The 27,550-nt window shown below is 42.2% G+C and overlaps 1 protein-coding gene across 6 annotated transcripts in view; it reads left to right on the top strand.

The window, feature by feature from the left end:
- Positions 1 to 27,550, top strand: part of ASTN2 (astrotactin 2) — a 1,032,132-nt gene that overhangs the window by 1,002,174 nt on the left and 2,408 nt on the right. For all 6 annotated transcript variants that reach the window (XM_017949334.2, XM_017949333.2, XM_017949331.2 and 3 more), the window contains 2 exons: positions 13,060 to 13,160; positions 14,829 to 15,012. In XM_017949334.2, coding sequence (XP_017804823.2) covers positions 13,060 to 13,160; positions 14,829 to 15,012 — 285 coding nt within the window. The remainder of the gene's footprint in view (positions 1 to 13,059; positions 13,161 to 14,828; positions 15,013 to 27,550) is intronic.

Below are 27,550 nucleotides of genomic sequence, written 5' to 3'. Positions count from 1 at the left end.
CCTTTTTATTTTCCATATATATGATTATGTCTCTACACAAATAGATTGTAGTACCTTTATTTTTCTTATCTGGATGCTTTTTTTTTTTTTTTTTTTTTAGATTTTAAGGATGGCTTGGGCCTTTTTTATTGTTGCTGTTAAAGTAAACTCAGTTTACCAGCAGTAGTATTTTTAGAGAATTTTCCAAATTACCTTTTTCTTCAATCTTAGAAGAGATTATTGACATCTTTTCAAAATTAAGTAGTCGTTGGTCGTTTTGCTCGAATAATATCTTTTGGAAGTGATATGAGAATAGTCTCATGTTTATATTGTTGATTTTCTTGTTTTTTTTTTGGACACTAGTATTAAACTGAAAATTTAATAATCTTACAACTTAAATAATTTGTAGTAAAGAAAATGTCACATGGGGTTTAAATGAGCAATTAACTATTACTTCCTACCATAAACTGTTTTTTGTTTTTTTGGAGTTTTTTTTGTTTTTGTTTTTGTTTTTTTTCTGTTGTTGTTGATTTTTTTTTTTTTTTTTTTTTTGAGATGGAATCGCACTCTGTCACCCAGGCTGGAGGGCAGTGGCGCAATCTAGGCTCACTGCAACCTCCACCTCCCAGGTTCAAGTGATTCTCCTGCCTCAGCCTCCTGAGTAGCTGGGATTACAGATGTGTGTCACCATGCCCAGCTAATTTTTGTGTTTTTAGTAGAGACAGAGTTTCACCATGTTGGCCAGGCTGGTCTCGAACTCCTGACCTCAGGTGATTCACCCACCTTGGCCTCCCAAAGTACTGGTATTACAGGTGTGAGCCACTGTGCCAGGCCTCCTACCATAAACTTTTTTTTTTTTTTTAATACTTTAAGTTCTAGGGTACATGTGCACAACGTGCAGTTTTGTTACATATGTATGCATGTGCCATGTTGGTGTGCTGCACCCATTAACTTGTCACTTACATTAGGTATAACTCCTAATGCTCTCCCTCCATGCTCTCCCCACCCCACGACAGGACACAGTGTATGATGTTCTAGGGAACATCATGTGTTCACATCACAGGACCTGTGACCAAGTGTTCTTATTGTTCAATTCCCACCTATGAGTGAGAACATGCAGTGTTTGGTTTTCTGTCCTTGCGATAGTTTGCTGAGAATGATGGTTTCCAGCTTCATTCATGTCCCTACAAAGGACATGAACTCATCCTTTTTTATGGCTGCATAGTATTCCATGGTGTATATGTGCCACGTTTTCTTAATCCAGTCTATCATTGATGGACATTTGGGTTGGTTCCAAGTCTTTGCTATTGTGAATAGTGCCGCAATAAACATACGTGTGCATGTGTCTTTATAGCAGCATGATCTATAATCCTTTGGGTATATACCCAGTAATGGGATGGCTGGGTCAAATGGTGTTTCTAGTTCTAGATCCTTGAGGAATTGCCACACTGTCTTCCACAATGGCTGAACTAGTTTACAGTCCCAACAACAATGTAAAAGTGTTCCTGTTTCTCCACATTATCTGGATGCTTTTTTTTTCCTTGCTAAATTGTCCTGTCTAGAACCTTCAGTACAATGTAGAATAGAAATGGTAAAAATAGATATCTCTATTGTCTATTTCTACTTTGATATATCTATTATCAAATTCTACTTTGCCATAGAGTATAGTCTTTTTTATAGTTGTCCAGTTTGGTTAGTATTGTGTGGTATCTATACAAGGGATGTTGGATTTCATCTGGTTTTAATCAGACAAATTCTATAATGATAACACCACCTTATAGAATTTGTTTTCGGTGTTCCTTCTTCCTTTGTCTTGGTGGAAGAGCTTACAGAAGATTGGCACTAACTGGAATTAATATTTGCTATCATTCACCAGTGAAGACATCTGGTGACCCATTGTGAAATAGGAAAATAAAGCAAAGTCCATGGGGCAGAAATTCACCCAAGGTCACAATAGGCAACCCTGAGTTCAGGCTCCAGCTGAGCCAGTGCTTTAGTGTGTAAATTGTTTCTAGTTTTCTTAACTACGATCAAAAGTGGATATTGCTGTCATGGGGTAAGTGATGAGGAAACTGAGGCTCACAAACATGGCATGATTTGCCTATACATGCTGTGGCTGAACTGGAGCTCTAACGAAATCTTTTGAAAAACAACACCCTCCAGAACCATTGCCTTTGTGCAGGGATTTGGTTTTAAAGAAGCACTGTTTCCATTTTATCTTACTTGAGTATCATAAGTAAGCAAGACAAGCAAGATAACATTTATTGTACCAAGCACTGTTCTGGGTATTTCTCATGCTGTTCATTCTTATAACAATCTCGGAAGGCAAGTATTGTTGACTCCATTTTACAGATAGGGAAACTAAGACTCTCAGAGATGATAGAAACAGGAAATAGAGAAAGTCGTGATGCAAACTCAGTCTTTTAGACTCCCCAGCACAGGGCTTGTTTCTTCTTCCCACTCCCACCCCTCCACTCATGGAAAGAAGAACTCACATATGAGACGGGAACTGAGTTCAGCTCAGAACTGAGTAGATAAGAACCATTCTGCCTATAGTGTTCCCTGACTTAATGGCCAAGGGTAAATCCAAGTTGGTGGCCTCTGCTTGGCCCCTCCTCCTCTGAGCTTGGCTTTGGCAAAATTCAATCTTAAAGACACCATGGAAGAAGAAAAGGGCTTTAGGGTCAGATGTGGGAAGAGAAGTGATGTCAGTGTTAAAAGGAGCAGTGGTGTGTTCCTGTTGTAAGATCTCTTCCTTGTCAAAAGTTGGGAACATGGAGTTCATCCTCCTAATAAACTTTAACTTCCTCTGAACTGTGACTCAAGACCCACTTGGGACCAATGAATGCCTAATAATTTTATCCATTTGGAAAGAGCACTGGACTTTGAGTGAGTAGACCTATGTTGGGGTCTGGCTGAACTACTACTAGTATCTCTGTAGCCTTGGGAAAGTCAATCCAAATTTCCAAGGCTCACTTGCCTCCTTGTAAAAAGGATTTAATAATACACACCCCTTAGGCAGTTGTAAAGGGAACAGAAGACAACTGTGTAAAAGCTTCTAGCACTGTATCTGATACAGAGTATGTGCCCAGGAAATGTGTGTAGAATCTCTAGGGCACTTTTACATCCATAATCACCATTTAGTCCTCACACCATCACCATGGGGTTATTGACAGGTCACTGAGGTGCAGAGAGGGCAAATAATGCCACCAAAGCTACATAGCTAGTTAATGACAAGGTGAAACCTACACATCATATCCTCTGCCTCTCAATTCAACATACTTCCAAGTGATGCCTTCTGAAAAAGTCATTTCTATAACTGAAGTCACTTTAAAAATTATTATTTATATCTGAGTTCAGAGATGCTGTCTAATATACAATAAAGATATTTTTTAAAGCCTACAATTTGCTTCAAAGATCCCTGGAATGCAAGTTGGAGTAGAATAATTGGGCATTCTGTGTTCAGTTCGTTCCTTAACTTGAGACTATAAGGTTAGTCTGTGTCTGCTTTACCCTAAAACAGCCTATTAAAATATAAACATCTTCCAATTAAGTACTATAGCTAGTACAATTATGTGTTATCATTTAGTCCACACCCTGAATAAAAAAGAAGGAGGAGGAAAAGAAGGAGGATGGGGAGAGGAAGGGACAGGAGAAGACCAAGAAAAGAAAGGCAAACACAGTCATTGTTGTTAAAGCCAAGAAACATGCCAACCTGCATTTTTTTTTTTCAAGAGGGATCAGGTCACTCATATTTGATGAATGAATGAATACACTCACACAGATCATTTGCATAGTATTTATGTATTTAAATCCACTGTCTCATTCACTCCTCAAAGGCTTTCAGAAAGGAGAGGGCAAGAATTGTCATCATTTTTTTCTCACAAAAAAATGAGAGTCCTGTAGGTGGTTGACAATCCCAGTTTGCAGCAGACAGAAGATCCAGCAAGATAAAGTCTAGTTCATAGTAGCTTTTAAACTCATATCTAAGGCTTAATCCGCTGTTTTGAAAGAAGGAAGAACAGACACACCTGAAGCAAACATAGGGGCAAGAATACATTTTTATTGAAGAGCTTATAGTACTGTGTCCCATTTCTTGTTCATTTGACCATCTCCCTGCTCTTCTGTGAGCTCTGTGACAGCCAAAACCCCACTCTTTTTTTTTTTTAATGGGTGTTTCTTTCCTGCTTAGCAGAATGCCTAGCACCTTATAGGCATTCACTTATGGCAAGGCACACAGAGTGGAACTGCTGTGATAATCACTCACTCTTCAGGTATTGGAGATACACTCAACACACTTTAATTGTAAATCAATTTACATGCATTTAATTTTAAGTGTTAATACTATAATTATTTGTTTCTGAGTTCTGATGTTCACTGCACTATGAATTTTAGGGAGATGCTCACATACCAGTGAATTTCAGGGGATTTAGCAGTCAGAACAGTGGATGCCTAGCACTATTTCCAGGTTGCTGTCACCTCTGCCTGAGCTTAGAACCAACACTGGTTTCCAGACTTGGCCTTCCTGCAGAGCTCTCCCTGCCAGCTCCCCACTCCCCTGATTCTTTTGCCTGTTAGCTCATACAGCTTGAGGGGTTGAAGGGAGTGCAAGTGTGGGGAGCTGGTGTTTGCAGCCCAACCACAAACTGCTTTACCTTTGTTCTAAGCCAGGGCCTCCCAATCATGCCTCAGACTGAGTTGTTTTGAAAGTAGAAACTAGGATGTAGGATGGGAGTCCTTAACACCAAGATGGTCTCTTTGTTCCGGGCACTAGAATTAAATATTTATGTTGGCAGAAAGCATGGGTTGTCAGCTTGAGTTGGGAGAGAGGAAAGTTGGGTTCTGGTGCTCAAGAGTGGGTGGCTGCCTGTGAGAGTGAGCAGGGATGCATAGCAGCCCCTGGTGACTCATTCTCACGCCTCACTTTGGTACTCCTAGACTAAAGGGGAACAGAAATACTTTGCCTGGTAGCTAGCACTCAGCTGGGGGGATGTTTGGACATCTGAATTTTGGCAGCCTCTCCAGACCAACTTGCCCAGTACCCTCATGTCTTAGGCTGGGAAACTGAGAGCAGAGCGTGGTGGGACTTACCCAACACCATTATTACTCAAAATGGAGTCTAGATCTTCAACATACCATGGAGGCATTAGACCTGCAGTTAGAGAGCTGTGTGACCTTGAATCAGTCACTTGAACTCTCTGAGCCTAACTGTAAAATGGGAATGATTTCTAACCTTGGGATTAAATGAAATAATGTAAGCAAAAGGTACTCCATTTAGTACTTTCAAAGCTCTACACTGGAGTCAGTAAGCTTTCCTCTGGAGGTCCAGATAGTAAATATTTTAGGCCTTGACGGTGCTGTGATTTCTGTCACAATTACATGATTCTGCCATTGTAGTGTGAAAGCAGCCATAGAAAATGCATTCAAAGCAAACCAAAAGAGTGTGATTGTAAAAGGTTTATTTACAAAAATAGGCAGTGGGCCAGATTTGGACTATGGGCTGTAGTTTGCTGATCCTGCTTGCAATATTTGTTAGTTGTTGCAGTTACTATTGATGACACAGCAAATGACCCCAAAACTTAGCAGCTTAAAATAACCATTTGATTTTGCTCGTGGATCTGTGGGTTGGAAATTCAGACAGTACATAGCAGATTGGGCTGTCTTTGCTCCACGAAGAGTGGGGCCTCAACTGCAAGAATTCAAAAGCTGGGAGTAACTTGCCTGCTTGGGTGAGAATTATCTGATGGCTCCTTTACTCATCCATCTGGAGCCTAGGTACCAGGGCTGCGGAAGCACCCACATATGGCCTCTCCTTATGGCTTGTCTTCCTCCCACCACAGTGGCCTCAGGGCGCTCAGATTTCTTATATGGAGGCTCACAGTTCCAAATGAGAATGTTTCAGTGAGCAAGGTGGAAGCTGCATCCCCTTTAATGACCCAGACTCAGAAGTCACACGGCATCCCTTCCATTTTGCTCTACTGGTCAAAGCACTCATGAGCCTGCCCGTATTCAAGGTGAACTGTCAAAGAACTGGGGCAGAGGTCTTGTTTTAAAGCCATTATAGAAGAGATGAATTGTTTAAACACATGCACATTGAATAACAGTTATGCTAACTTATCACTTACCATGTGCCAAGCACCATTTCATGAACTTTATTCCTCTAACATCCCTTTGAGATAGATAATATTATCATATACATTTTATTTTTACTAATTTATTTATTTAGAGACAGGGTCTCGCTCTGGTGGCCAGGCTGGACTGCAGTGGTGCCATCTTAACTCGTTGTAGCCTCGACCTCCCAGGCTCAAATGATCCTCCCACCTCAGTCTCCCGAGTAGCTGGGACTACAGGTGTGTGCCACCATGCACAGCTAATTTTTGTATTTTTTGCAGAGATGGGGTTTCACCATGTTGCCCACACTGGTTTTGAACTCCTGGGCTCAAGCGATCCACCTGCCTCATTCTCCCAAAGTGCTGGGACTACAGGTGTAAGCCATCACGCCCGGCCACACACTTTAAAGACAAGAAACACTACAGAACAGAGAGGTCAATTAACTTGCCTAAGGTCATAAATATAGTAGGTTGTAGAACAAACATTGGAACTCAGGTAGCAGGTTTCCAGTGTCTGTTCTAACCCCTACACACCCTGCCTCATTATGATCATAAAAGCAGAAACGCTCTTTCTACTACTTGAGTAGAGCTGGATTCAGAACCAGAGGCTTTGGACTTCAGAGTGTCTAGCAGTCTTCCCATCAGAAATCAGTCACAAACACTATTACACATTTTCTCTGCATCCAGACTGTCTGGGCATCATGAATAGTACAAGGGAAAATATACAGTACTTGATTTTGTTCACAAGAAACCTAAACTATGGGTAGGGAGATTGCATTCTGATTTCATTCTCACAATCCCACAAGATAAAACTTTTGTCCCCATTTTACAGCTAAGGAAACTGAGGCTCAATGGTTAAATTTCTACTTGCTCAGTAGCTTCTTACTACTGTCCAGGTGGAGTCCAGATTCAAATCCAGAACAGTCTTATTTGTAAGTCCATGCTCTTTGCCACAGAATCCAGTGGAGAAAAGTCTGGAACGTGTAACGCCAGCTCTATCGAAGAAAAAACAACTCTCAGTTCCTAGAAAATTAGATCTAACCTATCCCTCAGCAGTGATCTTGGTCCAGTTCCCTCACTGCAGAGATGGGAGGCTGAGGCATAGAGATGGGCATTGAGGAGTCCCTGGCCATCCAGCTTCTCAGACCCAAAGCTTAAGCTGGGCCTGGGTGCTTTTCCTACTGCCCCTGTCTGCCACATTGTGCTGGAAGTGGCAGGGAGGGGAGCCATGGCAGTGGGGGTGGGAGGGGTGGGCGTGAGCTAACGGGAAGTTGTTTGCCAAAGCTGTGTTGGGGGAAGGAGCATTTTACAAGGCCTGGGCCTCTGGCCTGGAAACATCTGTTTCCCTTCAAATCAGCGAGGAGACTTTTGCCTCCCCAGAATGCCTAAATCATGTTGCGGCTGGGGAAGAGCAGGCGTTGGCCTGGAGACTTCAAACGCATTCTCCTGTACTCTCGGGGACCCGGGCCTGACGTGGGCCTCTAGGGCTCTGTCCCTGCTCTTACCCCCTGTCAGATCTGTGAGAAGCTCTCACCGCCAATTAACTTCTTGGTTTCATTCTCTCACCCCTGCTGTGAGGAGGTCTGGGGGTCTTGGATGGGACCAACAACAGCTTCCTTTCTACCCACCCTCCTCCAATCTCCACTGGGACCACTTACTCTCACTGGGGGTGAAGTCAGAGCCTTGGGCAGTGGCTTAGTACTAACCCTAATGATGATGCCAAAAGCGATTGATTGCTTATTGGTTATTGCATAGCATATGTCGGGAATTGTGCTGAGCACTTTCCATGCTGCACTCTCTTTTATTCTAACAAGAACCCTCCATGGTGAGTTTTAATATTATGATTCCCATTGTACAGGTAAGTACATTGAGACAAGGCTACACAAAACCAATGTACGAGAAGCCAGAATTTAACAACAAATTGTCTGATTCCAAAGCCATGCCTTTAGCCCTCTTGTTATTCCATTCATTTTAGTAACCCTTCAATCTAGTCATCTTCTGTTCATTTTACAGATGGAAAGACTGATTTCCAGGAAAGGGAAATGAGCCTCATATTCATTCTGACCTGTGTGTGCTGAGCATTGGCGCACCAGGTGTAGGTGTTTAGAGATGAGCAGAACCATATTCTGATCCTGAAGACAGTCACATACTCATAGGGGCAAGAGAGAAGTGAAGGGGTGCTGACCTAGCTGTGTGACATGTGCACCATGTGGCATGGGCACCATGCAGGGAAAAAGGAGGGCTAAGCAGCTTTTCAGATGGGTCAAAGCAGGCTTTCCAGAGGAGGTAAGGTTTGAGTGATGCTTCAAGGACAAGGTGGAAAGGGGTCAAGTGAAGAAGGGGATGAGCGACTCAGCCAGAGGGTGCCGCTGGTGGAAAGGTTCAGAGATGGGATCTGTGTTCTGGAACCATTAGCAGCTGGAGATGTCTCTGCTGTGAAACAGTAGAGAGGAAGGTCAGCAAGCACACCTAGACCTCTGACCAGAGCTCAAATGAGGGGGTTCCAAGTTGAGGAGTTTGTCCTGAGAGTGATGGCCTTTGTCCTAAGGATGATGAAGATGATGTCCTGAGGATGACAATGAAACACTGAAAAATACTTTGGAGCAGTCATCCCAAGGCATTTCCCCACACAGTGTGTTTGTTTGGATTTCAACCTCCCAATACACTGAGGCTGTATTACTGTAGGTATGCAAGATCTCATACCACGCAGTCTGTGGACAAGCTGGTACTCAAATTCAGGTTTCAGCCACCTTGGCCAGTGTTCCTTCCCCTGCAATAAGGCCAAGCAAAGGAATAGCAATGGTTTGGGCCTGGAGCTCCAGGTTCCTAAATAGACCATCCAATGTTATCCATGAGCCACTTCTTTCATAATGAAAGCATCCCATAAGTAGACTTGGACCTCAATCAGCCAGGGCATGGAAATGTAGGAGAGAGCACTGGAGGAGGAGTCAGGAATGCCAGAGTCTTTAGTATGAACTTATTGGCAAGTGGGTTTTGCACAAGTTGTTTTTCCTTCTGGGCTTGGTTTCTTCACTTATAAAATCATGATTGGGAGTTGATGGTACAGGAGTTTTAGTTCAAATTATCAGTGAACCTCAGCTTGCTTCAGAGAGACGATGACAGAACTGAGCAGGGAGAAGCTAACACTCTTTCTGATCCTGAGAAACTCAGAGGTCTGATTACTCTCCCTCTCCCTCTCCCTCTCCCTCCCTCTCCCTCTCCCTCTCTCTCTCCTCACTCTCTGTCTCTGTCTCTCTCTGTCCCTGGCTCTCCCTCTTTCACTCTCCTACTGTATGGATTTGCTTGCGGTATATATTTGTATCTGTTTCTTGGTCTCTGTCCCCCTACTTCCCACTTTCTCTGTCTCTTTCTCCCTCTCTCCTTCATTATCAGGGACTGCCACTTTCTCCCCTTCACAAATAACCCCTCCAGGCCCTGCCTGGTCCCCTAACAGCTTTCAGATGTGCCTCTGGAACAGTTCTACAATTACATCTGAGACAGGCAGAAAGCGCATGGCCTTGTGACTTTTGACCCAGGATTGTGAGGTTGACATCTTCCTCCTTCTCCACCCCCCAGCAGGGTTGCTTGAGGCCTCCTCCATCCCGAGGTCCCCACTGCCATGTTTGGTTACTATAATAACAAAAATAGAAGCTACCTTTTAGGGAGCAAAGATTGAACTGGGTCTATTATTGTCATTGTATCACTGAGTCTTGACCCCCAACTTGTGAGATATGGATAATTTCAACCTATTTTACAGGTGAGGAGACTGAGATTCAAAGAAGGTGAAGTGACTTCCCAAAGAATGTTCAGCCAGCAATTGGAGAAAGCAAGGATTCTACCCAGTTTTTATGGCATGAATACCTAAGACCACTTCTTACCCAGCATGGTGGGGGCTCTCTTATTCATGCTCCTTGGCTAAGCAGCAAGATGACCCTGGGCCCTCTTGGATGGAGGAAATGGATTGCAGAAGCACCACAGGAGCATAAGTGGCCTATGAGAAAGCAGTGTTAAAACATATTCCTACTTTTCATATTTTGAACTTTCATTCATATATTCTATTCACTACAAGCCTTCCATGTTTCCCTTGGTTGAAATACATCTTCTCTTCTAACTCCAAGAAAGCATTTTTTAAAATGTATTGTCTTGCACAAATAAGTGCTCTATGTATGGTCTTTATAAAAATCCTCGTCTTACAAGCCACTTTCTCATGCATCACTCCATGTCATCCTTGAGACAACCATGTACTGTCTGTGAAACTAACCTCATTTTATTGATGGAGAAACTAAAATTGAGAAATGAGAGATGGTATGCTTTGATTCATTAATTCATACCAGTATTTATCAAGTGCCTACTATGTGCCTAGCACTGTGTTAAATGACAACAATATGCTGTACCCAAGCTGAAGTGTATGCACTCTGGGACATGCATGCACTCTGGGACATGCATGCTAGCATTTACATCTTGCCTCTGCCACTTTCTAGATGGGTCCATATGTGGATGATAAGTGCTTACATAATGTTGCCCAATGCTGTTCTCACTTCCCACCTTGCCACTTGCTTACTCTCACCTCCTCAAATTTATTTATGATCTTGTTCTCAACCCTTCTGCATGGCTTTCCAATGATAACTTACCTCACAGTGCACTTAAATTTCACATCTATCCATACTGCACTTGTGAGGTGGGTGGCAGTCTCTCTATCACAGTTGCCGGGTGCAGAGAGGTGCATGAGCTCAGAGAGGTGAAGCAACTTGCCCAAGTTCAAAACACTAGGCAGTAAAACTGGAATATGAACCCACATATGGCCATCTCCAAGACCGGGTACCTTCCTCTGTCACCCCCTGCTTCCTTTGTACCAAGAAGTTTTGACTCATGGTACCCTTTATTAAAACAACCTTTGAGGCCTCAGGTCATGGGAAGTCAAAGCTGGCAGGGCCCGTGTAGGTAACCCAGATCTGATCCTCTGAGTTTGCAAGTGGGAGCAATAAAATGGCAGCTGAGAGCAAAGAGCGTGGGTTTTAGAGTAAGACAGATGATTGTCTTGGCTCCTTAATTTTCTGAACCTGTGACTTTGGACACATTGCTTAATTTTTTTAATCTTCAGTTTTATCTTCTGAAGGGTGTAGATAATGAGGGTGATTAATTTAGCATGTTTTCATAAGATCAGAAAACGTATGAGATGGCACTGCTTCAACATAGTTGGGGTTCAGCAAATGCACCTAATGGAATCACATTTTTACAGAGTTGGTTTCTACAGAACTGTGATCAGAAGACAACAGCTTATGGTGGTTGCATGTATGAACTTTAGAGTCAGAGAAACAAAGGTTTAAATTGCCAGTCCTAGTAATTACCATGTGGTTCTGGGCAAGCTGTTTCCCCTCTCTGAGCCTCACATATAAAATAAAGAGAGTAATAGTACCTGTCATTTAGGATTGTGTTGGGGAACTAATTGTGTTAATGTAGGTAACTCTTAGCTCAGTGCTTGACACATATTAGGGTCTTAGCACTTAATAATTAATTTGTATAACCAACTTATAATTATTAAGTGCAAGTAAGTATGGCCAATCAGGGCTCACCATTCTGAAACTTGGTAATCATAGTGTTTTGCCTATTTTATAACATGGGATACTTTGAGATGCAGGGAAGGAGGTAAGAAAATAGGGCCATTAGGACCCCAGTCTCTTCTACTTAATGTAGGGAACCCTCTACCCACTTCACACTACTGCCTCTACCCTTAAAAGCTAGTGAAAAAGAATGGCATGATGCAGACAGAGCACTCAGATGCTCAACCCTTCTATTCAGATTGTTCTTGGCCTCTAAGGCTCACATCACCTAGAAAGTCGTTTCTGCTCCCTTCTTAGACTTTGCTTAACTGTAGAACTTGGAGATCTGGGAATATAAGGGTCACAGAGCTTCCCCAAGATAGGACAGAGGACAGAGGCTGCTCTAGAAAGAATTAAGTGCTCTGGATTAGACTTGAATCTACCAGGTCTACGTTTTACCAGTTCTTCCCTTCTAAGGCCACACAGGCTGTGTCTGCTCCCACCAATATAGCATGGAGCTTCGGATGACATCACAGAAAGGTAGGGATATGCCTTATAGCCAGATTAACCCCCAGTCTCCCTGGCATGGCCTATGAGGTTCCCACCAACCTTTTACCTCATCTCCCTTTGTTTCAGCCATACTGGCTACCCATTTCTTCAACTGTCTGGGATCTTTCTCTCCTCAGGACCTTTGTACTTACTGAGCATCCTACATAGAATGCTCTTTCCCCAGGTCTTCCTTCCATAAACCGGTTCTTCTTCACTATTCAGGTCTTAGGTCCTAAAGATGCTTCTTCAGGAAGGCTTTCATGGGCTACATTCTGGAGCCTATCCTCCCCACGCTCCCGCAGTAGTCTTTTTCTCATTATTCTGGTATATTTTCTTCCACACTAAACGATTATCTGATTTTTTTGTTTTTACTTTTTGATTTTTACTTACTTTTTTGATCTGTGACCTTGACTCTCTTGTTCATCTTTATAACCTTAGCACTTAAAGTACTTCCTGGGGGGGGAGTAAATGCTCAATAAATATTTCTTAAATGAGTAAACTAATGAATATATAAATTGATATATCCAGCCATAAAGGATAGCATTAGGGCTCACTTCTCAGACCCCGGACTCAGATGGCTTGAATTCAATACCCCCGTTCTGTTCCTCAGTAACTGAGACAGTGGAAAGATACACAATCTAAGTCTCAGTGTCCTCATTGACAAGATGTGGATGACAAAAACATCCCTCCCTTTTAGGCTGAGATGAAGTGCAAAGTGCCGAGTAGGCAGTTAGTGCTCAACAAATGCTTTATAATTATCATTCTTTTTTAAAAATCATTTTTCCTATAGCCTAATGTGCCATGACTGTGTTCTTCCCTGCAACTCCCAGGGCCTTCTGTGAAGTCACAGCCTGGTGCTCTGTTTTCTTGCTGTGCTGCAGGTTCACTCTGTATGCTGTGGATACACGAGGGAGGCACTCAGAGCTAAGCACGGTAACCCTGAGGACGGCCTGTCCACTGGTAGATGACAACAAGGCAGAAGGTAGGTGACCTAGTTTTTCAACTCCAAGGTAACTCCCATATTTCCCCTAAGTTCTGTACCCAACAGTCACTAATCATTAAACATACACACATACACACACACATACACCAACACACTGGCACAGGGAGAAGAAAGTGAAGGCACTAAGGGAACAGGAGGAACATGGAGCTAAATTAATCAAAGTCATGAAGGGAAAAATTAAGATTGACTAGCAATATCTTTGGCAGTGGAAAGACTTCCCCCTCTTTTAGAGAGTTGATCTGTGTTCTGACTTACAGGCCAGGAATGGTAGGGAGTCAGAGCCCCATGACTGTATCTTGTCCCTTGGCCTAGATTTCTCAGGGACCATTTTCTCCCACTTCTCTTTGCTAGAGTAGTAAAGAGATGGCACCTAGAAGACCATTTCACCTTGTGGTGCCCATAACAGATATCATTAGCAGATCACAGCATGCTGTTCCATCCAGTCCCATGGTGGCCTCAGAATCCTCAGCAGAGAGCTACCATCAGTGATTATCAGTCAGTTAGCATGCAAGATTAAATGTTTTTGCTGCTTCCGGTTCATGACGTAAACAGCAGGCAAAAAAACACCTGAAAAAAGTACAAGTAGTCAATCAGATACACCATATACTTAGTTCTTGAGCATTGTGTAGATGCAGTTTCTACATCAAGTCTAGAAAAATGTGACAGTGGCTCATAAGTCCTGGTGGTCTACTTAAAGTTGAACAATTATTTCTCAAAAGTTCAAGCAATGCAGTAGAGACATGGTCTCCACCTTTTAGGAATTCACATTGTGGGTGGTGAGACAGACATTTCTGCAGATGGCTCAATAATAAACTCAATTATAAATGTTTTATATGCTACCAAAGGAGAGGGGATTTAAAGTATTTTCCTGATAAATTTAAAAAATTTTTATTTTAAAATAACACATGTCCATTGTTTTTTTTTTTTTTTTTTTTAAAAGTACAAATAAAAATCGAGTAGAAAATAGGGTAACATAAATGTTCCTCCCATTTTTACTCTAAGTTTCCAGATTCTCCTAGCAGCAACTGTTGTCAATAATGATTTTGGGCCACATAGAGATTTCGATCGGGGTTTTTGAAGCTGAAAGAATATACCTTCTAGTCATGTTGAATTGAAGTTACTTTCATTAGCAGGAGTAACTGAAGCAGTAGAAATAGCCATGAACAGCAAGCAGAAGCCTTTGGATTTTCTTTGAAAGGTGTTTCAAACGGGGACCTATCAGACCTGATCATAGAAATGTGTTGGAAATACAACAAAGGGGAAATAGAAGGAGGGCGTTGAGATTATCCAAGACAGTTTATTTAAGCCAATTGTATGTAAAATCACAGTTACAATAATTATATTGATAATTAAGCTTGCAATTATGAGCACTAACTTTGTGCCAGGCCCTGTGTTGAGTGCTTTGTATCCACTCTTTAATTTAGTTCTCCCAATGCACCTCCAGAATAGACATCATTACCTCCAGATGGCAGGAAACCAAACACAACCAGTCAATAACGTATTCCTGATGAAATTAAGGTTTGTCTGCTCCCAGAGCTTATGCAAGCAAACTCTCTCACCACTGTGCCTTTCTTATTGAAGCCCATGCTTATATCCTTACTTGTTTTCACCACCCAGTGATCAATTTCTGCCCTTCTGACCTCTCAGAAATAGCTGACAAGATCTACAATCTGTACAATGGGTACACAAGTGGAAAGGAGCAGCAGATGGCCTACAACACCCTGATGGAGGTCTCAGCCTCGATGCTGTTCCGAGTGCAGCACCACTACAACTCTCACTATGAAAAATTTGGTGACTTCGTCTGGAGAAGTGAGGATGAGCTGGGGCCCAGGTATGAGCGTATTTGTGTGATTGAAAGGGCGTATTCTTTTTGCTTCCAGTTGACTTTTCTGGACCCTTTCCCCATAGGCTGAGAATAGGCTTTATCAAGTAAATAAGGGTGATTATCACCTTAGTCGTGTCAAAGCTAAAAATAGAAAATGAGCAGGGAGAATGAAAGAATCTTGGAACTTTAGATTCCTGCACTCCTGGAATGTTTAATAGGGAAAGGGCATTGACGCTGTTTGCATTAATCATTCTCCTTGCTCATCTCCCACCTCGTTTTACAGATAGGAAACTTAGGCTCTTTGAAGGCCTGTGTCCTAACCAAGATCACGGAGGAGAACAGCAGCGGCGCCATGGTGCATAATCCAGGGCCTTTCTCAGTCTTCCATAAGAAGTCTGAGTTTTTCTACAGTAAATAGCTATAATTTTGACTAAAGTCCATTAGTGAACACGACTACATAAATTGATGAATTCAACATGTATGAAGGCTTTATTTTTGTCCTGCATGCCAGTCACTATGCCAGGAACCAGCAATGATTCAAACAGAACTAAGGCACAGTCACTATCGTCTAAAGCTTCATAAAGCAGTATATGCAATGGTGGCTGCATTGTATGTCTTGCATCTAGCAGCATTCATCCATTCAGCATATATTTAACAGCACCTGTTATGTGGTGGCTGCTGACAATGCAATGGTAAAAAGGTAGAAATGGTTGCTACCTATATATAACTTCCTGTTGCAGGTAGTTAAACAGGCAATTATGTAGAGCAGGAATAATAAGTGTCATGATAGCAGAAGAACAGAACTCTTTGGGAACATACATGAGACATAGGCATCTGGTCTAGGTCACCCAGTGAAGCTGCACTGGGGCTGAGAGCCTGAGCCCTAAGGTTTGAGTTGGGGTAAGGTAAGTGAGGGTTGCTGGGGAGAAGGATAGGTGTTTGGAGTAGAGAGACTACCCGACGGAATGCTCAGAAGAGAAAATATTACATGACAGTGGAAGTTTTCTTCTCAACTTTGGATCATTTGCCTACCACTTTTATGACTTTTGCCATCTCACCACCATATATATTTTATTTTGTATTTCTTTCTTAGATTCACTTCTTATTAAAAATGTATTTGAACAGAAAACACATTATCTTGTAGAGGAAAAACCAACACCATCTTCCCTTAATAGAAAATTAAACTTAACCCTTCAATACAGTGGACAAAATCAACAAAAGTGGAACAAGACAAAAAACGGAAAACAATGTTGTTCAATTCTAGCAGAGCCTGAGGCTGTCCCTTCAAAAGGGCGATTAGTTAGAGAAGTGTTAAAGACACAGCCCCAAACCAAGATTGTCTTTTCTTTTTTTGAGATGGAGTTTCGCTCTTGTTGCCCAGGCTGGAGAGCAATGGTGCTATCTTGGCTCACTACAACCTCCGCCTCTTGAGTTCAAGCGATTCTCCTGCCTTAGCCTTCCAAGTGGCTGGGATTATAGACACCCACCACCATGCCAGGCTAATTTTAAAAAATTTTTTTTAGTGGAGAGAGGGTTTCACCAAGTTGGCCAGGCTGGTTTCAAACTCCTGACCTCAAGTGATCCGCCCATCTCAGCTTCCCAAAGTGCTTGGATTACAAGCATGAGCCACTGGCCGGCCCAATATTTTCTTTTTGAAGTAACCTGAAAGAGGGGAAGAGAATGCAAGAGCTAATCTAACCACTTTTGCAAACGTGATTCATTTTTGTTTAATATTGGGTCTGTGATCATCTTGAGTACCACCTAAAATCCTTTCCCTACCCTAGAAGAACTCAGCCTGCACTTTGGTAAACACTGTGTTTGGAGCAACTAAAGAATTTCCGTGTAGTTGCAACAAAGTGTGTGACAGCAGGAGTGGTAAGAGATAATAAGGGGGAGGTCAGTGGGAGCCAGATCCTGAATGCTCTTTAAATTAGGTTAAGAAGTTGTATTATCTCCTTAGGGTAATGGTAAGCTTTTCAAGTATTTTTCACAAAAAGGAATAATATTATCACACCATCAAAGGAGAAAGATCCCTCTGGCTTGATTATAGGGGTCAAGGTAAGAAAGCGGCAGTGAGGCTCTAGAGGCTGTTGTGATAATAGTCCCAGGAACGCAGCATAGCATTCTAGGCCAGGGTGGCATTGGTGCACTGGAGAGAATCGCATGACTTCCTGAAATACTTAGTGGGCAGCACTTCATGCTTTAAAAACTTCGAAATGACCATATAGGGTATTAATGCCATTTTTTGGATGATAAGGAAATTGAGGTCCCATGGGGCAAAATGAGCTGCCCAGAGTTGTGCAGAGTTTGACATGGAGGCCAGTTCTGCCTTGAGCTCTCACCTTGAGCCCTTAGAACATTTGCAATGGCCCTCCAAGAATTTTAGGCTCTCAGGGACAGAGATGAGAGCTTGGTCCAGGGATAAAAGGGATCTCACCCCAGGGCAAGGCCTTATCAGTTCTGTTGGGTCCTGGACTTTAACTTTCTCCCTTGCACATGAAAGGAAGGTTCTTTAGATAAAACCTAAAAGAGGGCCGGACTGGCAGGCTGAAGTGAAGAGCCCCAGATGAAAGCTGCTGTGTGAGTCTTCTCAGCTGCCATCTTGCCTATGGACAGAGGAAGGCATTCCACTCTTTTGGGCTTTCCCAGAGGGCTCAGGGAGTTTGTGTGGAAGCTAAACCAGAGCTCCACTTCTGACTTTGTCTTTACAGCCTCCTGGAATCCTTTATGGGCCTCCAGGACATAAATCTTCTGGAAAGGCCGCCAGGCTGCCCACAAAGGATGGGCAATCCACTCAGTAATGGACTGTGATAACCTGCTAACCCCTAGTCAGGCAGTCACCAGCCACTGTCTGTGAACGTCCCCACCCTGTCACCCAGCTTCCTCCTCCTCTGGTCTTTCTAGTCTCCAGGAGGATATCTGAGATTGCTCCAACATCCCACACTGATTATGTCAGCAGGAATCAAGGAAGCTGCCTCCTAATCTATCCTGGTGCTGCTAATAAACTCACTGTGCAACCCTGGGCTCTGCCGCTTTCTGGCCTTCAGTCTCCTCACCTATAACATGATCAGGATGAACTAGAACAGTGTTATTTTTTTTTAACCAGTGGCTTTTTTTTTTTTTTTTCTAAATAAATCTTACATGGAATCACAGCCCACCTCCACAGAGAATTATCTAAAATGTCTACCCATTTGCTCTGTCACACCCTCATGGTTTAACTATCGTTCCTGCACTTACTAGATTTAGAATCTTACATTGTTTGTATGTTTACTTACATGTTATCTGTCTTCTCCACTACAATGTAAACTATGTGTAGTTAGTGATCCCTTATGTCGTATTCACATTTATAAGTAGGTGCTAAGTAATTAGTTGTTGAGTAATTGGGTAATGAGATGATTAAATGTGTGGACTAGATGACTAAAGATTTGTTCTGGTAGAAACTGGAGTGGGTGGCCTGGAGTCCCACCTGCTGGGTCTCCTCTTCTATGCCCCTCCACCCCACCCAATCCCAAGCATCCCTTATGTCTCTCCAAGCCCTCAAGAATCTTTAGATCACAGTTGGAAACAATTGAATTCCATGAACTCTGAGGTCTTCTAACATTCCAAGAAATGCAATGTCCTTGCAAATATTAAAAGACTTGAAGATATCTCACTTGATTGATTGATTGATTCATTCATTCATTTAATGTGCTAACTATGTGTCAGGCCATGTACTGGAGGCTAAAAATACAAGTGAAGATGACAGATCCTGCCTTTACAAGGTTCAGCATCTAATGAGGAAAAGACTGGTCAGCTGGCAATTGCAGTGGCATTTGGCATGTGAATGGACGAGCATTTTAGAGCAGTGCTTCTCAAACTTCAACGTGCCTGAGAATCACCTGGGGACTTGTTACAATCTAAATTGACTCAGTAGTCTGGGTTGGGCCTGAGATTCTGCATTTACTGAATTCCATGAACTCTGAGGTCTTTTAACATTCCAAAAAATGCAATGTAACAAGCTCTCATAGTGATGTTAATGTTGTTGGCCCCAAAAGCACACTTGGAGTGACCAGGTTGCAGATGCAGAAAGCTGGAGCAGCTAATCCAGACCTGGAGCTCAAGGAAGAATCCTTGTGAAAGAAAGAACATTTCTAAGTTTAGAAACAGAATGAAGAAGGGTCCTCCAGGTGGAAGGGAGAGAGTCTTCTCATCAGAAGGAATTACCAATGCAAAGATGAGAGAAGGTTGGGTAAGAGAATATACTTCAGTTAAAAATATAAATCTTATTGGAGAAGAGAGTTCAAAGTGAAACAGGAGAGTTCAAGGTGAAAAGGAAAAGCAAACAAAAACAACAAGGCTGGATTGTTTAGCAAAGGACGGATCATGATGGCTCTTGTGAGTTCTGTTCACAAGTTTCTTCTTTCTCCCAGAAGCCATATAAATGTTTTAAACAGAGGAGCAATTTGGATAAATTTGCTCTGCCTTTCAAGGATTAGCAAGTGTGCAGAACATCACAGTGTAAATAAGAGATGGCAAGATGCTTCTCCAAAGCCAGGAGCCCAGGGATTCTGTCCTAGCCTTGTCACCTACTTGTTGTGTGACCTTGGACACAAGCCATCCCCATTCTGGACCTCGTTTGTAACATGAAAGGGCTGAACTCCAAAGTCTCTTCCAGCTGGGAAACCAAAGAACCAGAAAACACTGAAGGTCATAAAGACCAGAGAACAGACACATCGTTAGTATCATTTCACCTCCAGCCCTGCACGTTTTGTTTTTCAGGGACCCAGGTTGGCTAGAATGATAAGAGGTTTTTCCAGGAGTACATTGAGGACTGATATCATAAGATGAGCTCTATTAGGATTCTCTTCGACTATGTAATCACTAAACCCCAAAATGTTTTCAAATCTTTCCTATATCTGTGGTCATATGTGTCCCCATAAGATTTAGTGACAAAAGGACATCTCTTACCTCTGCCTAATAAATCTATCAGGCCAGTGTCCCCCAGAGCCTAGTTCTTATGATCACAGGTTACTGCAAACAGCTGCTCGAAGAAGACCTGCTGACACCCAGCTGTCCCCAGCCATAAGGTTCCTATTAGGAGACTTGAAAAACCGAGCTCATAGGTGGCCAGGGACCAGAATTTTCTCGGGTCAGAACATCCTTGACCACTCTTGGGCTTCTCTATACTTTCAGTTACGTTTGAGCATATTGAGAGAGAGGAGACAGCAAGCTCTTGAGGACATCTTGCTTCCATGAAATTGATCTATCTGGACCAGGAATCATGTATTTATGATGTCAGCTCCTCTTGCCTCCATGGCAGGCATTAGGAACAGATTGCAGAAATCATCACAGGATCTTTCTCAACATGCCATGGGATTTGAAAAGAGTTACACATCCCCTGCTGTGTTCTTAGTGAAAACAAACAAGCCTGGGATGTCACTGTATATTCCTCCAAGATTGTGTTAGCTGCTTCTTTGGATATGTTGAATTAACTCTCGGAATTTTTAAGATAATGGGAACAAGAGCAGACTTAGGCTTCTAGGGTCATAATCTTGTAATCTCAGAGGCACTTTTAACTTTTTTCTATATATTTTGGCATTTCTAAAATCAGGACAGATTGTGCACAGTGGATGTGTATATTAAGCATTGTATTCCTTTTTTCTTGAATGGCTGTTATTAAAGCATTGGCATATCTTATAATTAAAGATATCTTCCATTCTACCTTCAATTAAGAAACAAATGCTAATACTAATACCAACTAACTATTACTAACAAAGAAATACTAACAAAACACACTGACTTTGGACGTTGAACAAGTGTCCCATGGATCTGTTTTCCCCACTGATAGTATATAGCAAGGTTAGTTATTGTCTTGAAGTTCCTATCAGTTCCAACTGAAATAGCTTTGGATCAGTTGAGACTCAGTCATTTCTGTCATCAAAGAACACATTTTTGAAAAAGTCTTATGATTTCTTCTGAGTGGATGAAAAGAAAAAGCAAATGCAAATATTTTCAGTGGTCACCTTACAAATCACATTTCAAACCTGGTGTTAAAGGTATATAACCAGTGGCAGTATCTGAGCTTTTGACTTTCTGTTGGATAGGAGCAAGCTGAGGCTAAATTTGATGTAGGTTTATTTTGAAAGTAACCCTGATGAACTACTGGAAAGTCATAAAACCATGGCTTCATTGCACAAGTTCATCACATCAGCTTAAAAATATATGTGTATATATTCATATTTTAAAATGAAAATACCTTCATTTGACTTTGTTCTGAAATAATTCTTGTTCATTATATAAAATCCAAATGATACATAAATATATAAAATAATGAAAATTGTGCACCTCTCGGCCACATAATCCCAAACCTACCCCAGAGATTGCATTGTTAACAGTGTACATATGTATTTCCATATACAGATATGGAAATGCATGGAGATAGGGAAACAGATACAGGCTTAAGAATATGTTCATGTCTACAACCATAGCTCTATCATCTCTACTATGTTTAACAAATCCATGAACTATGTTCTAATATCTGTCTGTTTCTGTTTAATAATATGCCGTACAAGCTTTTCCCCGCAGATACATATGTCAATGTTTTATCTTTTTTAAGGGTCCTTTAGTCATGCAAATATGTGACTGTATCACACATTAATCTGGTTTTGTATTAACAACCAACATATTTCTTACAATTTCTTTGTTATTATAAACAAATCCACATAAACCTTTTGCCCACTTGCCTGATTATTTCTTTAGGTCCACATGATACTTTTGTGCCATTTCATCCCTTTATTGACCCTTGCTGAAGAGTTGCTGTGTTTTGAAAGCTAAGGACTGAAAATTTTCTCACTTCAAGTCAGTTTGCATTTCCTTCCTTCCTTCCTTCCTTCCTTCCTTCCTTCCTTCCTTCCTTCCTTCCTTCCTTCCCTCCCTCCCTCCCTCCCCCCCCCACCCTGTCCTCAAGACGAAGTCTTGCTCTGTCGCCCAGACTGGAATGCGGTGGTGCAATCTCAGCTCACTGCAACCTCTGCCTCCCATGTTCAAACGATTCTGTTGCCTCAGCCTCCCAAGTACCTGGGATTACAGGCACCCGCCACTACGTCTGGCCAATTTTTGTATTTTTAGTAGAGACGGGGTTTCACCGTGTTGGCCAGGCTGGTCTCAAACTCCCGACCACAAGTGATTCGCTCGCCTCAGCCTCCCAAAGTGCTGGGATTACAGGTGTGAGACACCGCGCCCGGCAGTTTGCATTTATTAATTCGTTATTCTTGCATAGTAAAGAGCTGGACACCAGAGGAGACCTACACTGTCCAAGAAGCAGGTGGGAACTATTAGTTGAGCATCTATTATTGGCCCAGTTATTTATATTTCATTTAATCTCCTGAATAATAGATTTTGAAGATTAAGCAACAGAGAATCATGTGGAGTTATGTAAACTGTCCATAGTTGCAAAGTCTAAACTCTAAGTGTTGGAGTCTGAATTTAGAATATTGTCTTCTGATATTCAACTGGTGTGCTGTGAAACCACATCGCATCCCAAGATATGTGCACAACTAAGAAAAAATGTGATATGTATCTCCACAAATAAATAAAATGCTTCAGCAGCAAATGGGAAAACATGACTTATGATAGCTGGGAAGATCTGGAAGGCTTCCTGAAGATGAAATTTCAGTGTGACTTTGAGTCATGAATAGAGCCTCAGCAAAAGTGGTCCTCTCAGCTCAGGAATTCAGTGCTTGGCAATTGTGTCACTGCAGATTTTGCTGTGAAGTGAGTGGTCATCAGATGATATTTCTCTGTGGATCAAGGCTCTCATGCCTTTTAGATTAAAAACAAATAAACAACAATGACAAACACCTGTTACGACTCCCACTGTAGCACACCCCTTTCTAAAACAGAATTGATTTAATCACCTCCAGTGATGGGGAACCCACTGCCAGATGAAATAACCCATTCTAAATTTAGAGGACTTTAGCTTTATATTTTTTATTATTTTGAGCCAAATGTGTCTTCTGGTAGTTTTAGGGTGGCTGTATCATATGCTTTGGTGCCTTACAGCAGAGGATTGAAACCTCGCCCTATCCTCCTGTCACCCTGGTCAAATCAATGACTGGCTTGAAGCTCTTTTTTATCACCTATAGACTCTAAAATTGTGTTGAGGATTAGATGTAGAATAATGTTGCATAGGTACACTTTCTGGCACATAGTGGGTGCTCAATAAATTATAGTCATTATCATCCCTGACCCTCAGATTGTTGCCCATTTGTCTTTTGTTGCTACAACAATGTAACTAATGGCCTCAATCTCCTCTTCCATGGGCACTCTCCATTCCTGCTTTCAGCTCAGCAGGCTTGCTTTTGAGACACCCCTCAGCATCATGATCTGGCTGCAGTTTACATGTGTCCCTCTTACCAGAAGTGTCGGAGGTTCTCCAGATGGAGCCTGACGAGGACACCATGAATAAAGCCATTACTTCCCTTAACCTCTGTCCTCTCCACTTCTGAAGGTTATGTTCCCATTTTTGTGCAACCACATCATGTCCTCAATTCTTATTAAATTTGGGGTCAGCTAACTCAGAGACACTTAAGCTGAACTCCAGAAGGCAGGGAGGAGGGAGGGAGGCGAATGGAAATGTTTTCTTCCTGCCTGTCTTCTTTTTTTCCGTTTCAGGGCCCCCTTAGAAATTGGGTCTCTGTCCTGTCTGATTAGTGAGTCAACAGCTGACTGGGGAATGCTGCTGGGAATAGAATTGTTCCCAGAAAAGTGGCATTTGGGCCCAGCCCTTGACTCTTTCACAAGCGATTCCTGTCTCAGTCTCACCTGCTGATAAAACAATAAATTAGTATGTGGTGGCCCTCCCTCACCTCTTGCTTCCTATCCCAGTTGGTCCTATCTCCAATGAGGAAGATTTCATTTCTGGTATTTGAGAAAAGTGGTCACTCTGACCTATGATTTCCCCTCCAGGGAAAACTTGAAGCACGCCTGGCCTTTTGATTTATGGATCTCTATTGACTATAATTTATTAGACAGCATTTTTGCCTTTGGTCTCTCTCACTCCCACTCTTCCTTCTCCTTCCCAGCCTTTGAGCACCTGAAACCCTTCTCTCCATGGCTTCACTTTCTGAATTCTTCTTTGTTTTCTTTTTTTTTTTTTTTTTTGAGACGGAGTCTCGCTCTGTTGCCCAGGCTGGAGTGCAGTGGCCAGATCTCAACTCACTGCAAGCTCTGCCTCCCGGGTTTAGGCCATTCTCCTGCCTCAGCCTCCCGAGTAGCTGGGACTACAGGCGCCCGCCACCTCGCCCAGCTAGTTGTTTTGTATTTTTTAGTAGAGATGGGGTTTCACCGTGTTAGCCAGGATGGTCTCGATCTCATGACCTCGTGATCCACCCATCTCAGCCTCCCGAAGTGCTGGGATTACAGGCTAGAGCCACCGCGCCAGGCCTCTTCTTTGTTTTCTAAATGCAAACATTGGTTCAGTGCCTGTTATGTACAAAGTCTTGTGCTAGATGCCTGTAGCCATCATTTCATTTCAACCTAACAACAGCCCTACAAAATAAATATTTCTATTTTCATTTATACAAGAGAAAACTGAGGCTTAGGAAGGTGAAGTGACTTGCCCTTATGGGCTCTAAAGCCTGTGTCCTTTTCACTGTAATATTCTGCTTTCAATCATTGCTAACATTTACTTAGAGCTAAGCAAATTGTCCATAGTATCTCATCCTCCCAACAAAATTGTTATTCTCATTTTATGGATGCTACAACTAAGAGTTAGTGGCATTGAAGAATTTGCTCACAAACCACATAGCTGTAATTTATAGAGCTGGGATTTAAATCTGGGATTCCAGAGCCAGCACTTCATCTTGACTCTGGAATCAGGAACCCTAGTTCTAGCTTTGCCTTTGTTACTAACTCAAGGTGTTCCTTAAAGGCAAAATCATTTTCTCACTCCAAATATGTTTTCCTAATCCATACAAAAGGAGGCTTTGTCTGTTCCTTTGGAAGAAGGGCATTTGGGCATGTTGGAAGAATTGTGTTTTCCAACATCATTTTCTATTTATATTTATCGCTTACTTCTGTGACTGTCTAATCAGAAAATGTCTCTCCATTGCCCAGAATAAAATCCAAATACTACATCATGACTTGGAAGAGTCTGCCTGGTCTGATCCCTGCCAAGCTCACTGGTCTCCCACCTATTCTTTGCACTGGTTATTTCAAACAACTAGTGGTTTATGTTCTCTCCAGTCTAAGTTGGGATGGGCAATTTCCTCTGCCTTCTCATCTACCTGAAAATGCTGTTTCATTATTGAAGACCTAGCTCAGGTGTGATATCCTCTTGAGAGACTACTCTGAGTCTCCAAACTGAGGATTGATGTCCATCTTTTATATTCCCAGAACAGCATGCTTAGTGTTCCTCAGCCCAGTGCTCTGCCCCCAAATTAGAGGCTGTTAATATTTCTGTCTGCCTGTCTCTTGTCACTGACTTATAAAGATACCCAAGGCTTAAACTAGTTAATATCAGTCGCAGGGCCTGGTACACAAAATACACCTAATGATATATAATAATGATGATGGCCATGAGAGTGATGGTGGTGGTAGTAATGATAATGGTGATGATACTTTCTAGCATGCATCAGGTGCTACTTGTGCCAAGTAATTTTCTAAGAGTTTGACATGTACTGACTTAACCCTCACTATAACTTTATGAGGTGAGCCATCTGCTGTTCCCTTTGCATGGATGAGCAAACCAAGAAAAGAAGCTTTTTTTACCAGTATAGAGAAAAATCAAACCAACACCTGTAAGTACAACAATGGGAAACAGTTAACACCTCACTATGCACTCCACTTGGTTACTTTTTTTTTTTTTTTTTTTTTGATAGAGTTTTGCTCTTGTTGCCCAGGCTGGAGTGCAATGGTACGATCTTGGCTCACTGCAACCTCCGCCTCTTGGGTTCAAGCAATTCTCCAGCTTCAGCTTCCCGAGTAGCTGGGATTACAGGCATATACCACAAGACCCGGCTAATTTTTGTATTTTTAGTAGAGACAGGGTTTTACCATGTTGGCCAGGCTGGTATCAAACTCCTGACCTCAGGTGATCCACCCATGTCATCCTCCCAAAGTTTTGGGATTACAGGCATGAGCCACCACTCCCAGCCTCCACTTGGTTTAATTCTGTTTTGCCTCCTTCCACTCAGTTCTCCTCAAACAACCAGAAGTATTTTTAAACAGTTCAGCTCCAAACCTGTTACTTTGCTTCTTGAAATATTTCGATAAGTCTCCCACTTACTCTCAAGACAATAATCATAGTTAACATTTATTGACAGTTTATTATGTGTTTGTTAATTTTTTATTTTAAAAATAACACTTTGGTAGATACAGTTATTATTTTCATTTTGTGGGTAAGGTAAGAAAACTGTGGGACAAGTGGTAAAGCAGTTCACTCAGTATCGCACAGAGTGAGTGGCTGAGCTGGGATTTGAACCTGAGCAGTCAGTGTTCTGGAGCCTGTGGATGTATCATTACTCCATACAACCACTGTCCTAGCTGCTAGGCTCCAGCAGCCTGACTCTGGCTCCTTCCAGTTTTCCCTGTGTCCCTACTTGTATACTGTATAGCAGCCATAGATTCTCAGAACATCTATGCATCTCTTATCTCTGTACTTTTACCTTTACTTTTTTTTTTTTTTTTTTTTTTTTTTTGAGGTGGAGTTTTGCTCTTGTTGCCCAGGCTGGAGTAGAGTGGCACAATCTTTGTTCACTGTAACCTCCGCCTTATGGTTTCAAACAATTCTCCTGCCTCAGCCTCCTGAGTAGCTGGGATTACAGGTGCCCACCACCACGCCCAGCTAATTTTTGTATTTTTAGTAGAGACAGAGTTTCACCATGTTGGCCAGGCTGCTGTCGAACTTCTGACCTTGTGATCCACCCGCCTTGGCCTCCTAAAGTGCTGGGATTACAGGCGTGAGCCACCGTGCCCAGCCACCTTTTACTCTTCTTTATCTAACTCCTATTCCTTTAGGAGACTGAACACATGTTTCACACATAATAGGAAGTCTTCTTGGACATCCTTGATCCTACTTAAGTACCTTCCTCTGTTTTCACACAGCTCTCGTGACTTCTTTTATAATTGCTTTTGTCACTCGTATTATCATCTCCATTTGTCCATCTTTTCTACCAGAAGTTCTGCCACATAATAAATCTCAGTAAATCAGCAAGAAATGACTTTATCTCCTTCAACTTCACAACAGTTTCGTTTTTCAAATGAAGAAACAGATTTAGAGATGTTAAGTAAATGTCCCCAGGACACAGAATTATTAAGGAATGAAGCAAGAACTCAAGTGAGAAGGGATGGAAAAGAAACTCCTCAGGCTCCTCTTGGGGGGGCACTTGCCCAAGGGGAAAGAGGACTGTGGCTTGAGTGTGATTATGAAGTGATGAATTCTTGGCACCTCAGGAAATATTCCACCCAAGTGGTGAACTATACAAAGAGGACTTTTTGAAAGGCACCTCATAAATTGTGCCCACAAAATGTACACACATAAGCCCGGTCCTTTTTCAGCTGCTAT

Source organism: Papio anubis, chromosome 13 (genome assembly GCF_008728515.1).
Source record: "Papio anubis isolate 15944 chromosome 13, Panubis1.0, whole genome shotgun sequence".
Taxonomy (NCBI): domain Eukaryota; kingdom Metazoa; phylum Chordata; class Mammalia; order Primates; family Cercopithecidae; genus Papio; species Papio anubis.
The sequence above is the reverse complement of the archived record's forward strand: the minus strand, read 5'-3'. Positions and strand labels throughout refer to the sequence as shown.